Genomic DNA, 16,174 nt, shown 5'->3' with positions numbered 1-16,174 from the left:
TCTATCCATTATTGTGAGAGGGGTCTCCAACTATTATTGAGAACTGTCTATTTCTTTCATTTCTGTCAGTTTTTACTTTATATATTTTGATGGTCTGTCATTAGGTGCATAAATGTTAATAACTGTTCTTTCTTCTTACTGCATTGAGCCTTTTATTACTACACAGTCTCCCTCCTTGTCTCTTGTAACTTATTTTTAATTTAAAGTCTATATTGTCTAATGTCAGTACAGTTACTCCAGCTTCCTTTTGGTTACCATTTGTGTGGAATATCTTTTCTATACTGTCACTTTCAATCTGTTTATGTCTTTGAATCTCAAGGGAGTCTTTTCTAGTCTGCATATAGTTGAATCATGTGTTTTTATCCATTCTGCCAATCTCTAGCTTTTGATTAGAGAGTTTAATTCATTTACATTTAAACTAATTACTGATCAGGATGGACTTCTGTCATTTGTTTTCTATATGCCTTCCAGCTCATTTCCTTCATTCTTGTTTTTCATGTGAAATTGTTTTTTTCTATAACGAAACATTTAAATTCCTTTCCCATTTTCTTTTGTATATATTCTGTACCTATTTTCTTTGTGGTTACCATGGAAACTACATTTAACAGTCTAAAATTATAACATTCTGACTTGGATGTATAGCAGCTTAATTTCTATACCACACAAAACTCATCTCCCATACAGCTCTGTCCTCCATCCCTCTTGGTTGTTGATGTCACAAAATTACATTTGTATACACTGCCTTCCCCCAAATAGAGACTAATAATTCTTTTTAAATGCATTAGTCTCTCAAATTACATAGAAAACAAAAAGTGCAGTTATAAACCAGTGTTACAATAATACTAGCTTTTATAATTGCCTATGTATTTGACCAAGACCTTTATTTCTCCTATGGCTTCGAATTATTACCTAGTGTCCTTCTATTTCAGCCTGTAAGACCTCTGAGCCTTTAATGTAGGGAGGGTCTAGTGGTTATGGACTCCCTCAGCTTTTGTTTATCTGGGAATATCTTTATTTCTCTCTCACTTTGAACTATAGTTTTGCTGAATAGAAAATTGTTGCTTGACTTTTTTTTTTTCTTTAAGCACTCCGAATATACAGAGTTCCCCAACTATCTGGAAGGAGAGTATTCCTATGAAACCTTTTGTAAGCTGAAATGGCAAAAACCAAAGAAGCAACTGAAACATCTTGTAGAAGTGAAAATCCTCTTTGGATTTCTCTCAGTTAGCTAAAACAAATATTAATGTTGATCTTTCAAAAAAAGTGAAGTGGTGTAAAGCAAACTTTCAGACTGTGGGTGACAGTGGGTGAAAAAGCTGTTATTGGTCCACTGTCTTCAGGCCTCCAAAGTTTCTGATGAGAAATATGCTGAAAATTTCGTTGAGGATCCCTTGTCTCTAGTGACTCACTTCTCTCTTGTTGTTCTGTCTTTGGCTTTTGAAAGTTGGGTTATAATGTGTCCTGCTGTGGGTCTCTTTGAGTTCATTTTAGTGGAGTTTCTTGGATGTTTATATTCATGTCTTTCATCAAATTTGGGAAGTCTCAGAAATTACTTCTGCAATTATTTTTTCTGCCCCTCTCTCCTCTCCTTCGGGGACTCCCACCATCCATTTGTTGGTCTGGTTGATGGTGTCCGACAGATCTCTCTGTCTCTGTTTGCTTGTCTTTGGTCTTTTGTCTTTCTATTCCTCAGGCATGATGTTTTCTATTGCCCTGGCCTGAATTTGTAGATTATTTTTTCTGCTTGCTCAAATCTGTCCTTTAATCTTCTAGTGAATTTTTCTTTTCAGTTAATGGAACTTTCAGCTCCAGATTTTTTTTGGTTTCATTTTAGGTTTTCTGGCTCTTTATCTTTCCATATTGTTCACACATAGTGTTCCTGACTTTCTCCACATCTTCTTTTAGTTCTTTGAGCATTTTAAAACAGTTTTTTTAAAGTCTTTGATGGGCATATCATCCTCTTTTTCTGGGGCAGTTTCCATTGATTGTTTCTTTACTCTGAATGGGCCATACCTTCATGTTTTTTTGTATGCCTTGTGATTTTGTTTTGTTTTGTTAAACACTGGACATTTGAATCTAATAATGTGGTAACTCTGGAAATCATATTCTGCCCCTTTCCCAGGTGCTGCTGTTTTTTGTTATTGTTTTTGTTCACTGTTTTCTTGACTGTTGTAGGATCTCTCTGTGCTGAGGATCAGCCTGAGATATAAACTTAAGATCTCAGGTCTTTCATAAGCCATTCTCTGGGCATGCATAGTAACTTTATAATTTTTCCTATATATGTAGTTTTTTCTGAATATCTTAGTCTTTAATGTCTGGCTCCAGAAAGGGAAAAAGCTACAAATGAAGGGGGTAGGGGGAAGGAGCCAGCCCTTTAAATTCCCTGGAAGACACTTTAGCATGCAGGGAGCTGGCAACAAGGAACAACAATGACTACAGGCCTCTTTGTCTACACCTTTGGAATCAGATGGAACAATCAGCAATCAAAGGAAAGATTCCCAATATTTGGAGGACAGCATCCTTTTTGCCCACCCTAGTTCCTGTAAACTGTGTGTAAGCTACTTCAGGAACACTAAACTGCCTTGTGGCTGGGGGTGGGGCATGAGTAGCTGCTACTGTACTAAGAGCTGAAAGTGACTGAAATTACCACAAGTTTTCATCTAAATCTTCCCCTGGAAGTTGCAAGCCTTCAACAGACTTCAGAGTTCCAAAGTAGTTACATCAGACAGATTCTGCCAGTGCAATTGTTGTCTAGGTGGGAGACGGATTCTTGGTGCTTCTTGTTCCAACATTTTCCCAGAATCCTCTCCCTAAATGTGCAATTTTTAATCTTTCATAATGATCTTGTACATGAAAAATATTATTAAAAACATTTAGAAATCACTTAACTTCAGATTCTGTGTTCAGAACCTATGAAGAGCTACAAAGGCATTTTTACTATCTATATATGTAAGGGGGTATAGATATGTGTATATGTGTGTGGGGGTGGGAATGATAACAAGTGTGATTACTTAGGGCTCTGAGCTTAAATTCAGACAAGGAGGTAATTAATCTAAAACACACACACACACACACACACTTGACTTATTCCTTACAACCCAAAGGTGACTGATCTGTTATAAGAACCTGAGGCCCAGTTATCAGTTAAGCCCTATCTTAACAAGTCACTCTAGGACTATAACAATATTTCTGCTCCTGACTAGTGAAATTACAGGGTTAATTCTTTCTATCTTAAATGATCACAAGGCACTCTGGGATTCCCTATTCTAGGTCCAGTGTGTTTTTGAAGGTATCTGACACTAGCTCGTTTCATCACAAATACTCACGCTTCCTCGTGGACACAGCCTCTACTGAGGGATCTTCAAGGAAAGAGGGAGACACACTGCTGCTACTGGCTGATCTGTGCAGAGTTTCCTCCTGAGAAAGGTGGGGGCAGAGAAACAGAGAGATTCTTAGACATTAGTGCTCTCATGCTAATCACATTTTACTATTAGAGATTTATTTTAATGTGAGGCACCAAATTAAAATGCCAAAGGTTCAAGGCAAGCAGAAGACAAACTAGAAGGGATCTAACATAAGACAAGTCTGGGTTTGTATCCCTCATTAGTGTGATGGGACACGGAACTAGTTTCTCATCTAGGTTTTAACACCTGGTATTTAACCATCTTTACACTGTGTTATTGGATCAGGTAAGATAATGCACTCAAAACTCAAAATGCTTAACACATTACCAGGCACACAGTAAATAGTTGTTAACATTATTATTAGGGAAATATTTAATACATTTATAAAAGTAATAGATTGGGATCTGCATGAAGGTAGAAGCTATGTGTCTCATTCGTTGTTGTAACAAACCCACTGTTACTAAGTAATGAATAAATATTAATATTTGTTGAATAAAGATGACAATAAACATTTCATATGAATCTAGAAAAATATCTACATTGTGCAAAACAAAATTTAAATTCCTATAACCTGTGAGAAGAGACATCCTTAATTTGTTTTTAATAATAATACCAAGATTAAGTACAATATTTATTCATGAAAAACTTACTATCTACTATGTGAGAGGATATACATGAACTAAAAGACAACTTATTTCCATAATATCTATAGAAAACTGCTAAATAGTTTTAAATGTAGAAGAAAGAAAATTAGGTTAAAATATTAACCTATGATTATGTGTGACAAGTAGTGAAAATTCTCTCTGACCTACTTAGTTAAGGTGATTTTAAGAATTAGCCATTCATAAAAAATGGCCTCACCTAAAATGTAATGTTGAAAGCTGTGGTTTCAAACAAGCTACAATACAAAGGATCTGGTCAAAGAACATGAGACGAAAAAAGGCTGTATAAACCACACAGTTCAAACAAAGAAGGTTTGAACAGTGATTTCCACACTCTTGGTACATACCATGAAGAACAAATCAAGCAATGTAACCAAAGTTTCAACCCCAGACATGGTGTAAAGGTGACACAAATCTCCAGAAAAGCTAGCAAGCAACTAGAACGACCTCCTTCTGCTTATGGAGGGTCAAAAGGAAATAAATGCCAAGAGTATCTCTTAGGAAAAGAAAAAAGGGGCCATATACACAGTACTCCCAAAAAATTATGAAGTGGGTGCTACCTAGATTTAAATAGCAGAAACCATCCGCGAGCCTCACATATGTTAGCCCACCTTCCCCAGAAACATTTTTTTTCTTAACATTTATTCATTTTTGAGAGACAGAGCATGAGCAGGGAAGGGGCAAAGAGGGAGACACAGAATCTGAAGCAGGCTCCAGGCTCTGAGCTGTCAGCACAGAGCCCGATGCGGGGCTCGAAATCACGAACTGTGAGATCATGACCTGAACTGAAGTCGGATGCTCAACCAACTGAGCCACCCTGGAGCCCCCCAGAAACATTTTTAGAGTTCAGTTTTACAGAACTGAGCATATCCACCCCTTCTACACCACTCTTTACTGATTCCACTTGCTTCTACTGGGAAGAACCAAGAACCTGTCCTGGGGCAGTCAGGTGACTGTAAGTCAGTCAGCAGGAGAGAGAGAAGTGATGGGGGCAATGGCATGATTCCAGTCCTTTTAGGATTTTCTCTCAAAAGCTGTTGATTGTCCTCTGCCCCTGCCTGCCGACCACACGCAGCTGGACCCAATCTCTCACTATTTAAAAACTAATCTTCATTAAGATTAGTTCCCAGCCCAGAGGAATCACAAAGATGCCCAGAAGAGGCCAGGGGACTTGGAGGTCGGATCTGAGCAAGAGGATGTGGGTGTAGAATCCGGCTCAGCTTGCCCTGTGGTGCCCATTCCCCCAACTAAGCACTTTGTACCTGGCTGGGGGATCCTGATGGCCTCTATTCTTTGAAACACCAGTCTTTTCTATTGCCAGGCCTGCTTTCTAAAACTTGCTTGCTTGTATTGTCCGATGCAGTTACTAGTCACTCACTAAACTAGGCCTTTTCTAGTTCTACATCCTGACCAGTAGGCTCTTAATCATATGTGCTGGTTGGAACAACGTCACTTCTAGAATTCCTGCTGCTCCTTTACTGCTGCTTTGCTCCAAGGGTGGCACTGTCACTGAAGGCTGCCAGAACTGTCTCAGAGACAGGTCTGGGCAATTAAAGAATAATTCCTTAATTCTAACTTGGATGAACATGGAGTGGATGGAGCCATCAACCACAACAGCAAACAGAAGATGAGAAGCTGGCTGTGTGTGTGTGTTGTTTGTCTGGCAGGGCCTGAGGGAAGAGGGAGGCAAGCATGTAATTTCATTTTATGCAGTGGAGATACACAACATTGATGCTGCAGACAAAGGCTTGAGAGAGAATTGGGAAGCACCAGCATCCTGATTTTTTTCTGGAAAACAGGAAGGACATGAGATCTTCCTCCAAAGGGCAGCAGGAGAAAGATGAAATCTGGATAACCTTAGCAGAGTTTTCTTTTTCAGACCTGTCTATTAGTATTATTACAGAAAGAACGAGCTTCACTATGGGTAGGTGTGTGTGTGTGTGTGTGTGTGTGTGTGTGTGTGAGTGAGAGAGAGAGAGAGAGAGAGAGAGAGAAGAAAGAGAAGAATCCATGGAAATATATTTTTCTTTTTTCCTTCCCAGAATGAAGGGAAACGTAATGAAGATACTATGTTTGCATCTTTTTTTTTTCCTTATTTTAATAGCACTATAATCTAAGACCATGTGAATATTTCAGAACTTATTCTATAAACTATGGCCACTATACTGGTCTTTACCGAAAAACAGTAAGTAATCCACTGTTTCACTTCCTGCCAAACAAATGAATTTCAGTCCCAACTTTATTGATTGAAAAATAGGAAGAGATCAAGCAACAACTAAGGCAACGTGATTAGTAAACTAGGTCAGAGAGGGCTGGCATTCTGAACATGGAATCAAGATTTGAGAGCCAGGACCTAATGGGACTCACCTCAGAGTCTGAGCTGTCCAGTTCAGCCAGAGTTGGGGCTTTGAGGAGCTTCTTCCGCTGCCCAGGCACCTGCTGTGCAGCGCGCAACCCATTTTCTTTTGTTTGTGATGTTAAACCTCCATTCACCATTGATGATTCCACAACGTTCTTTGGAGATTCGGGAGTAGTTACATCTGGTGAAAGAAAGGCGAAAGCTTACCTTTCTTTTCTCAAGCTAAGAAAGGTAATTAGTAGGCTGAATGCACTTTTCTAAGTACCTGCCTGCACTTGGTAGCACACATTAGGTGACATGGCATTTCCATGTCACACAAATACAACACAGAGGCTTGATACAATAATGCCTGCGTATATAAAACATTTTTGTTAGATATTATCCGTCAGATTCAATTAAAGAAAACCTTTAAATGAATAATTATATTCACATTTATACATTAGAATTTAGAGCCAGAAGGAATCCTATAGATAACTGACTTTAACTTCTGTATCCTCAAGAGATGTTAGTTTTACTTCATAGTCTCCAAAAAGCTAGTGATAGATGGACCACAGTGGTGGCATACACAAAGCCAAAGCAGCCATATGGCTCAAATATTTGAAAATGGTTTAATTTAAAAATCAAAATATGGGGCGCCTGGGTGGCGCAGTCGGTTAAGCGTCCGACTTCAGCCAGGTCACGATCTCGCGGTCCGTGAGTTTGAGCCCCGCGTCAGGCTCTGGGCTGATGGCTCAGAGCCTGGAGCCTGTTTCCGATTCTGTGTCTCCCTCTCTCTCTGCCCCTCCCCCGTTCATACTCTGTCTCTCTCTGTCCCAAAAATAAATAAACGTTGAAAAAAAAAATCAAAATAGTGAATAATCTATATTCATATAAACATGATCACAAAGAATCTAGGATACATTCCTTCTGATAAAGCTGATTTATGATTTAGATTATTTAGAGCTCGAATCTGGGTGGGAAGATGATACAACAGATTAAAGACATGTGGCAGCACAGAGTATACAGTATACAGAGTACAGAGCATAGAATATATAGTACAGAGTACAGAGCATGGGGTATATAGTATAAAGTACAGACTATGGAGCACAGAGTAGTATAGAGAGTACAGAGCAGGGTGTATATAGAGTATGCAGTACACAGTATAGACTACAGAGTATAGAGACTACAGAGCATAGAGTATATAGTATACAGTACAGGGTTTAGAGTACATTTTTTAAAAGTGAAATAGGCTTTATTTTGAATATACATATCATTCACTCAATTTTTCATAGTACATAGCTATGTATGGAAGTATACAGAGAAAAACAAACATTAGAAATACCTAAGGATGGGAGCTTACAGGCAAAGAAGACATCTGATACATACCCATGAACAGGCTTAGAAGCATCATAGGACAGCATCCATTAGAAAAGAAAAAAAGCCATGCAAAAAATCTATCCAAACCATGGCAGGCAAGTGCAATCAGTACAAGTTACAGTTTCTTATATAGTACAAAAGTATACATGTTCTTTGGATTGAAAACATAATATAAATAAATGGCTTGGCTTTTATGTCCAAGTCAAAAATCATCTAATGTAAGTAACAAGTGTGGATGCCACATGTGACAATAAAATATTAAAGGCCACAGTATATAGAGTATTTAGTACAGAGGAGAGTACAGTGAGTATAGTATGTAGTACAGAGAAGAGTCTAGAGTAGTACAGAAAGTACATAGAGTATAGAGTATATATCATATAGAATACAGAGTACAGACTACAGAATATAAAGAGTACAGAGCATAGAGCACATAGCATATACAGTATGGAGTAGAGGGCACAGAATATAGAGAGAATATAGTGTAGAGTATAGGGCACAGAGTATATAGAGTATACAGTATAGAGTACAGGGCACAGAAATATATAGTATAGAGTACAGGGCATAGAGTATATAGAGTATACAGTATAGAGTATATATAGCAGTATATATATTATAAAGAGCATAGAGCATATAGTATAGAGCACAGAGCATATAGAGTATAGAGCACAGAGTACACACTACAGAGTATAGAGACTATAGAATACATACAGAGAATATAGTATATATATAGTTAAGTATATAGTATAGAGCAGAGTACAGAATATATATTACCGAGTACAGCCTAGAGAGCACAAAGCATAGAGTACAAGTACAGAATAAAAGTACTGAGTGCATAGTATAGAGGACAGGTTATACAGTATACAGAGTACAGAATATAGAGTACAGAGTATATAATATAGTAAGATGCAGATGATTTAGGTTCAAAGTCTAATTCTGCTGCTAGTTGTCTGTGAGCAAGTTACTTAACCTCTTGTTTCATCATCTGTAAAATGGGCCTAACTAACAACAGACATGAGCTCATTTTGAAGATTAACAATTGCATATAAAATACTACTGTTTGTAATAATGGTAACACACAGTAAATGTTGGGAATTATTAACACTGATTTTTATCTCCATTAGCAGGAAAGTTAAGGCTCAGAGTGACTTAGCCAGTCACACAGCTATTGTGTTGTCAAGTTTTCCATTAATAATTTAATGTAAAATAAACAACTGATGGACAGATCTTCCTTTTCTTCCTTTCCTTCCTCCTTCCTTGCTTACTCATACCTTTTCTTCTCAGTCACAAGGACATGTGCTCTGACCTTCTGACCAGTCGCACAGTTGATTCCTTGTTAGTATTATTAATTCTCAAGGCTGCCTTTTTCTCCTGGTATCCTGTGGGACTAATGCAAGTGGAACTAATTTTCTTTAGTATTTCAAATGAAGTGTTAAACAGAGACTGAGTTTAATAACTATTAAATTAAAGCACTTGAAAATGAAAAAAAGCAGTCACTGCACATCTATTTTACAGACAAACAACATGAAACTGATCTCTGCGCATGGACAGTCTGTGAAACTCCTGTGGTTGAAGGTAAGGGTACACTAAGCATGAAAGGGAAGAAGACACGAATGATTAAAGCTCCTTTAAGAGGGAAAGCACTGTAACTGCAGTTATTATAAAATATAGTAGTTTCCCTCCCAACATACAATATTTATATGCTTTAAGTATAAGTGGTGGATTTCCAGGAAACATTCAGTGAATAAGTGTGTTCTAGTACAGCCTTCCTTGACAGTATTTACAAGTCATAAATTATTATCAATAATATGTATCTAGTTTAATATTTACAATATCTGCTTACTTTTAGAGATGAAGAAGGTCAGAGCACATGTCCTTGTGAATGAGAAGAAAGGGTATGAGTAAGCAAGGAAGGAGGGAGGAAAGGAAGAAAAGGAAGACAGATCTGTCCGTCAATTGTTTATTTTACATTAAATTCTTTTTTTTTTTTAATTTTTTTTCAACGTTTATTTATTTTTTTGGGGACAGAGAGAGACAGAGCATGAACGGGGGAGGGGCAGAGAGAGAGGGAGACACAGAATCGGAAACAGGCTCCAGGCTCTGAGCCATCAGCCCAGAGCCTGACGCGGGGCTCGAACTCACAGACCGCGAGATCGTGACCTGGCTGAAGTCGGACCCTTTAACCGACTGCGCCACCCAGGCGCCCCTTACATTAAATTCTTAATGGAAAACTTGACAACACATGTGTTCATCTTCGTGTTATCTTTCCAGATGTTAGGCAGCTGGAGCAAAAACATAACTAGGTAAGGGGCTGCAGTGAAGGGGACAAAAGGGCAAAAGCAGCAAGTTTTTATACAAATTTAAAGGTTGAAATCTTTAAATAAATCTTTCCTACGGAGTTGCAGAGAGCAGTAGGCTGCCACACTTAAGAGTATAATTAAAAGTTTTCCAGAAAGCAAAAGAGGAAATGATCAGGCTAACTGATAAATCCTATTCTTTAAGAAAAAAGGTAGTGTTCAAATATGGTCTTGAACATATTTTAAAAGATCTTATTCTATAGTGTATCTTATTTTATACACTACCTATAGAATTTCTCAAGTTGTTATAGTAGTGAGGCTTTCAATAGAAAGCATAGAGTTAAAACGCACACATCTTTGTCCCCTCCTAGCTGCTCAGATTCCAACTGAGGCGCCCCCACTGCAGGTACCGTGAGAAGAGAGATATTCAGCTTTCCGAGGTGGGTCTCACATTTCCAGTCCTTCAAGTCAGAGCTTCCCCAAGGGTGAGACCACTAGTAGTGCATGGAGGAACACTGAAAATTTTAATGGTTATGTATTTATGTTAATGCTTCAGAAAAAATAAATCGAATACGTGCCTTTATGGGTGTTTTTGCTTAAGAATTTTTAATAAGTCACTGATGATAGATTAAAGCAATTTAAATAATACTGGTGGTACTTAAAGCCTGGCAAAAATAGTGAGGGTGGCATCTGATCTGAAGTTTAGGGAATACTGCTAAGTGACAGTGGCTGCCATGAGTTCATTTCATTCTCAATGCAGGACACTTGAGAAATTACCTCAATAGTTCTCTACTTGCCTAAACACTACCATGAGATTGATAACTATATTTGAGCTCATTCACTAACCTACTGAAATAAACACCTGTATTGAATTCAAAGCTTTGAGATAAATGGGATTGATAAAAAAAATATGTAACAAGTTTCAAGATGATCTCCACATAGAAGACAAATACTGTGTGTGATTTTATCTCATACTACTACATATTTGTAAAAGACCCAGTTGAACATATTTTTAAGAGAAACTTGTAAGTAGTTTGATCATGGCTTTAGAAGTCACATACCTCATGTTTAGAATCTAAAATGCATAACCACGATATTAAATACTTTATGTAATAAATTCATGTGTGTCAGATACACCCAACTGCTGACTTATTTAGTGGGAGGAAATAGGACTGTGATACAGATTATACATGTTTGCATTGCAAAAATAAATTACACTTACCTTAATTAATGTTGAATGGATTGTTATGATTTTCCACTAAGTATTAATATTTCTAAGACATACATAAGCAGCAGAATATACTTCATTATGTCTTATTTTATACTTAAGTTCAGGGGCATTATCTATACTACATACTTAAATATTTACTCCTTAGTGTGTTAATTTTCCAACTTAGAGAAGAATTATAGTCCAATCTTTGCATTTAGGTTAAAAGAATGGATCGATCTTTTTCCATTTGTAACTAGGGACATCTTAATTGATTAGTCAAAATGCAACAATGCAAACATAAAAGTAGCTAGCACAAGAAATCAAGAATGAAGCATGTAGAAATTATGAAGCACACTAAAGCGGCAAAATGATAAGCAGTTGAAAGCAAATAAAATTTTTTGCTACTCTTTTACATTATAGAGGTTAAGAGCTTTCTTCCCAAATCAGAAGCCACCATATTACCTATAACAATATATATGTGTGTGGGCATGCATACTTTCCAGATCAGCCTAATTTATGTTAGCTAATAGTAAATATGTTTAGGTAGCCAGCCATTCCCTCAGAGTCCAACTGATAGAAACATCTCCAGAAAAAGAGACATAGTCTCTATAATATATACTGCTAACTTTTAGAGATTATCAATAACAAGTTAGGTACCAAAACATTTCTGAGTTTATTTTCCAGATCAAAATTTTTACAAGGTTTTTCTTTTTCTCTTTTACAACATTTACTCTGCATTCTGCAAATGGTTGATAAAATAAAAATTTTCAAATGAATAAAGAAAATAGAAAAAGCTCTTCAGTGGTCAGTCAAAAGTAGTAAATGAAGATTATAAAATATTTATCTGAGTTTTTTAAAAGCATAAATAATAGTGATGCCTGAGACCTACAAATATAATTAGAAATTTAAAAAACAGCTGGGAACTAGCTTACCAGTTGGAAGATACTCCGTAAATATTAATAAACAGAATATGATACTAGAACTCTCTGGCTCTTTAAATATGAATTTGTATATAAGGTATGCCAACAATTCTAGAGCAAATCTAAGAAAACTCTGGAAGAAAACATTAATGCCACTATCTCATTTTATACTCAAAACAGCAGCATCCAAAATGAAAAATTCTAACTTGCAAAATATTTTATTGGGATAGTCACTCACATATATTTTTAAAAACCCAACTTAAAAAGGGGCTGGTTTTAAGGCATCAAATTTAGTCATTAATGGTTACTTGTTTCACTCTTAATCCCTGTCTATTTAACAGCAGGGAACTAAACTTGTACTACAAACCCAGAATACATTAATTATACAGTTGACTCTTGAACAAGGCAGGGATTAGGGGTGCAGAGCTCCATCCCAGTTGAAAATCTGCAAATAACTTTTGATCCCCCCTGCACCAAAACTTAACTGCTAATTAAGTGTACTGTTGACTGGAAACTTTACTGATTATATAAACAGTCAATTAACATATTTTATATGTTATATGTAACACACACACACACACACACACACACACACAGAGTATTCTTAAAGCTAGAGAAAAGAAACAAATTTTTTTAGAGAAAAGAAAATATTAAGAAAATCATAAGGATGAGAAAATGCATTTACAGTACTATATGCATATTTGCTGAAGAAAATCTGTGTATAGGCAGGTCAAGCCAGGCTGGAGGTGGCAGTGAGCCTGGTCCCGTGAAGACATATTCCGCAGCCTTAGCAGAGGCAGCCGCCTGGCGGGTGGGCAGCCACAGTGGCCTGGGGGTACAGTAGAGCTGTCCCATCTGCCTATAAGTGCCCCACCAACCAACGGCCATTGGCAGCTGTGGCCAGTCATGAGTGGGAAGGGAGGGGGTGGCCCCAGGCTTTGCAGCAGCCGGCCAGCATAGCCTGAGCCTCAGGGGCCAGTGGTGATGGGTAGGTGGAGGAGCACCATCCTGCCCTCTGGGTACATTTCCTTGCTTCAACTCAGCATCCTGACCCCCAGCTCTGGGTGCAGACCCTGACCACCCTGCAGCTCTGCTCATTGCCTCAGTCCATTGGGTCCTATGAAGCAGGGGGGGAGGGGGGAGTAGAGGTGGGAGGCACCTGTAAATAAATCCCTGTATCTTCTCCTGTCACCTCTTGCATAAAAAAATCTTCCCACAAGTGGACCTGAGCAGTTCAAACTCATGTTGTTCAGGGTCAACTGTATTTTACAACCGAAGCCATTAAACACATCTGCATTTTTGTGCTCTCAATCAGCACTCAGAGTGATTCATGATTAGGCTCTATCCACAGGGAGCACAGGGACACAAAGGACAGTTCTTGCCTATCAGTGGTCTTCTGAAATAGCTGACAGCTTTGAGTCTAATTACTTACATAACTGAATGTGCTTTAGAGAGTAGTGTCAAAACTTCATTTCTTGAAAATCTTTTCTATTCTCTTAAGGCAAAGTTCTGTTTTAGATTTTGACATCATTGCTTCAGAAGAGTATGGGTGAAAGACAGTAACCCTAAGGATGGTCAGCCAGATTTCATAACCACAAGGATTGTGTAATGGTTCTTCTATAATCCCTTGGTAGGCAACAGATTTATTATTATAGTTTTAATTTTTTTTAAGTATATTGTTTTCAAATAAGCAGAATTTTTTATCTTACTGACCACAGCTTAGAAGAAGCCTTTCAATTTTCTTCTTTGACATGTATGGACAAGCAGATGAATGAAATGTATTTCACAGAAACCACAAAACCCACATCAGGTGTGAAAGTGTTTTGTTTTGTTTTGTTTTGTTTTTTACCTGACAAGTCAAAACTGTAAGACATGCTAAGTGGCCGCATTGCTGAAAAAAGAAAACAAACAATAAAAAGAAAATAATTCAGCTGTTAGGAATACACAGAGAGGACAAAAAAGTGGGGGGGGGGGGAGGATTCAAGAAGACCTGTAATGGCATATTTCAGACTTGAAGGCAGGGAATAAAAATCTGAAATACAGTAAAACCATGAGTCTTAGTTTCAATTATATATATCACTAAGACTTGAAATGGAGTAACAAAAGAGAAAAAATAACTTTTTAAAGAACACATTAAAAATAAAAACATGATAAAGATACAAACATTTTAAATAAACTTAGTATAGGATTTTGGCTTAAATATATTTTAGGGTACAAAATTTTTAAAGAATAAATGCATTCTTACATAATTTATTTCAGGACGAAAATCTGGCCAAAATCTCTGCCAAAGGTGAAATATTTTATGAAAAATCTCCTTTAGGAACTATCATCACACTGTATCACTATACTGCCCATTGCAGGCAGTATAACATAGCAGTTAAAGAGAGGCCTCAGGAGCCAGAATGTCTGAGTTTGAATCTCAGCTCTGCCACTTGCTAGCAGTGTGATTCTGGGAAAGTTACTTAACCTCTCTGTGCTTCAGTTACTTAATCTATAAAATGGGAAGAATGGTTATCTTATGAGATTGTTAGAAAGGTTAAATGACCCTACCAAAAAAAGGTGCTTGCACATAGTAAACAGTGCTTTGCATGTAGTAAAGGCTCAATAAATATAATTTCATTTTTTAAAAAGATTTTTTATTTTTAAGTAATCTCTACATCCAATGTGGGGCTTGAACTCATGACTCTGAGATCAAGAGCTGCCATTATACCGACCAAGCCAGCCAGGTGCCCCAATTTCTTAAGAATAAACTTATTTATTTCCTGTTGAAATAATTTGTCTTAAATTTTGTATTACATATGCTAAAGCCCACTGAATTGTATACATTATACAGGTGAATTTTATGGTAGATAAATTATGCCTCAGTCAACTTTTTTTTCTTAAGCTTACTACAAAGACTTGATTGATTTAGGTATTCATGACAGTGAGAATTAACTATTTTCACTGCAGCCCCAAATTCTTAGCAGTATCATCGATTCTATAACCTAGGGTCAGGTAGGACAGCAGCTCAGACCTATAGCAGGGATGGATCTATAGGCATAATGGGAAGAATGTCTCCCCGTTAGTGTTTTCCAAAGTGGAATGCCTGTAGAGTTCCAACATCTAAATTTAATAGAAAGTATCTCTCAATTTTTTTTTGGTAGATGTTTTTAAAGGAATAATTTATATTTACAATCCAAAATCTCAATACAGTATTTTTTACAAATGATGTGAAGGTAAAGCATTGAGTGACATCCCAAACGCAACTAGGTAAGATGTCAGAATCATATGTAGATGGTTTTAAAAAGCACTTATGTCAACAAAGGAGATGTGTATCTTCAATGGGGCAAATAATGCAACTCTTTGTTGACAATCATACTTATCGTTTGATGATGAGGAAATATTTTAAGTATTTCATCCTAATATATAAATTAGGATGTAATTTTTAAACAAGCATTTTACTGTATTTTAGTTATCTCAGAGAAAAGTAGTTAGGAATTTTATGTTGAGGAGAATAATCTTCTACTCACCATTAAAAAACCCTGTATATCTTGTAGAAACACTTTTCTAGATAGGTCTCTTCAGGCAAGGGAAACAAGCAAAATTAAACTCTTGGTACTACATCAAAATAAAAAGCTTTTGCACAGAGAAGGAAACCATCAACAAAACTAAAAGGCAGCCTACTGAATGGGAGAAGATATTTGCAAATGATATGACTGATAAGGGTTAATATCCAAAATATATAAAGAACTTATGTAATTCAACACCAAAAAAAAAAAAACCGCAATTAAAAATGGGCAGAGGACATGAATATTTCTGCAAAGACATCCAGATGGCCAACAGATACATGAAAAAAAGTTCAACATCACTCATCATCAGGGAAATGCACATCAAAACCATGATGAGATATCATCTCACACCTGTCAGAATGGCTAAAAACAAAAACACAAGAAACAGCAAGTGTTGGCAAGGATGTGGAGAGAACGCAAC

At 37.0% G+C, this 16,174-nt stretch overlaps 1 protein-coding gene across 7 annotated transcripts in view; it reads right to left on the bottom strand.

Moving 5' to 3' along the window:
* The window catches only part of SPIRE1 (spire type actin nucleation factor 1), a 209,780-nt gene that overhangs the window by 28,232 nt on the left and 165,374 nt on the right, over positions 1 to 16,174 (bottom strand). For 5 of the 7 annotated variants that reach the window (XM_045457916.1, XM_045457918.1, XM_045457912.1 and 2 more), the window contains exons 9-11: positions 14,055 to 14,096; positions 6,434 to 6,606; positions 3,327 to 3,417 (exon numbers count right to left, since the gene is read on the bottom strand). In XM_045457916.1, the coding sequence (XP_045313872.1) occupies positions 3,327 to 3,417; positions 6,434 to 6,606; positions 14,055 to 14,096 (306 nt within the window). The remainder of the gene's footprint in view (positions 1 to 3,326; positions 3,418 to 6,433; positions 6,607 to 14,054; positions 14,097 to 16,174) is intronic. The other 2 variants (XM_045457913.1, XM_045457915.1) reach the window with 1 other exon arrangement.

The sequence above is a fragment of the Leopardus geoffroyi genome, chromosome D3 (genome assembly GCF_018350155.1).
Source record: "Leopardus geoffroyi isolate Oge1 chromosome D3, O.geoffroyi_Oge1_pat1.0, whole genome shotgun sequence".
Taxonomy (NCBI): Eukaryota; Metazoa; Chordata; class Mammalia; order Carnivora; family Felidae; genus Leopardus; species Leopardus geoffroyi.
Note: the sequence above shows the minus strand (reverse complement) of the source record. Positions and strands in the feature narration are given on the sequence as shown.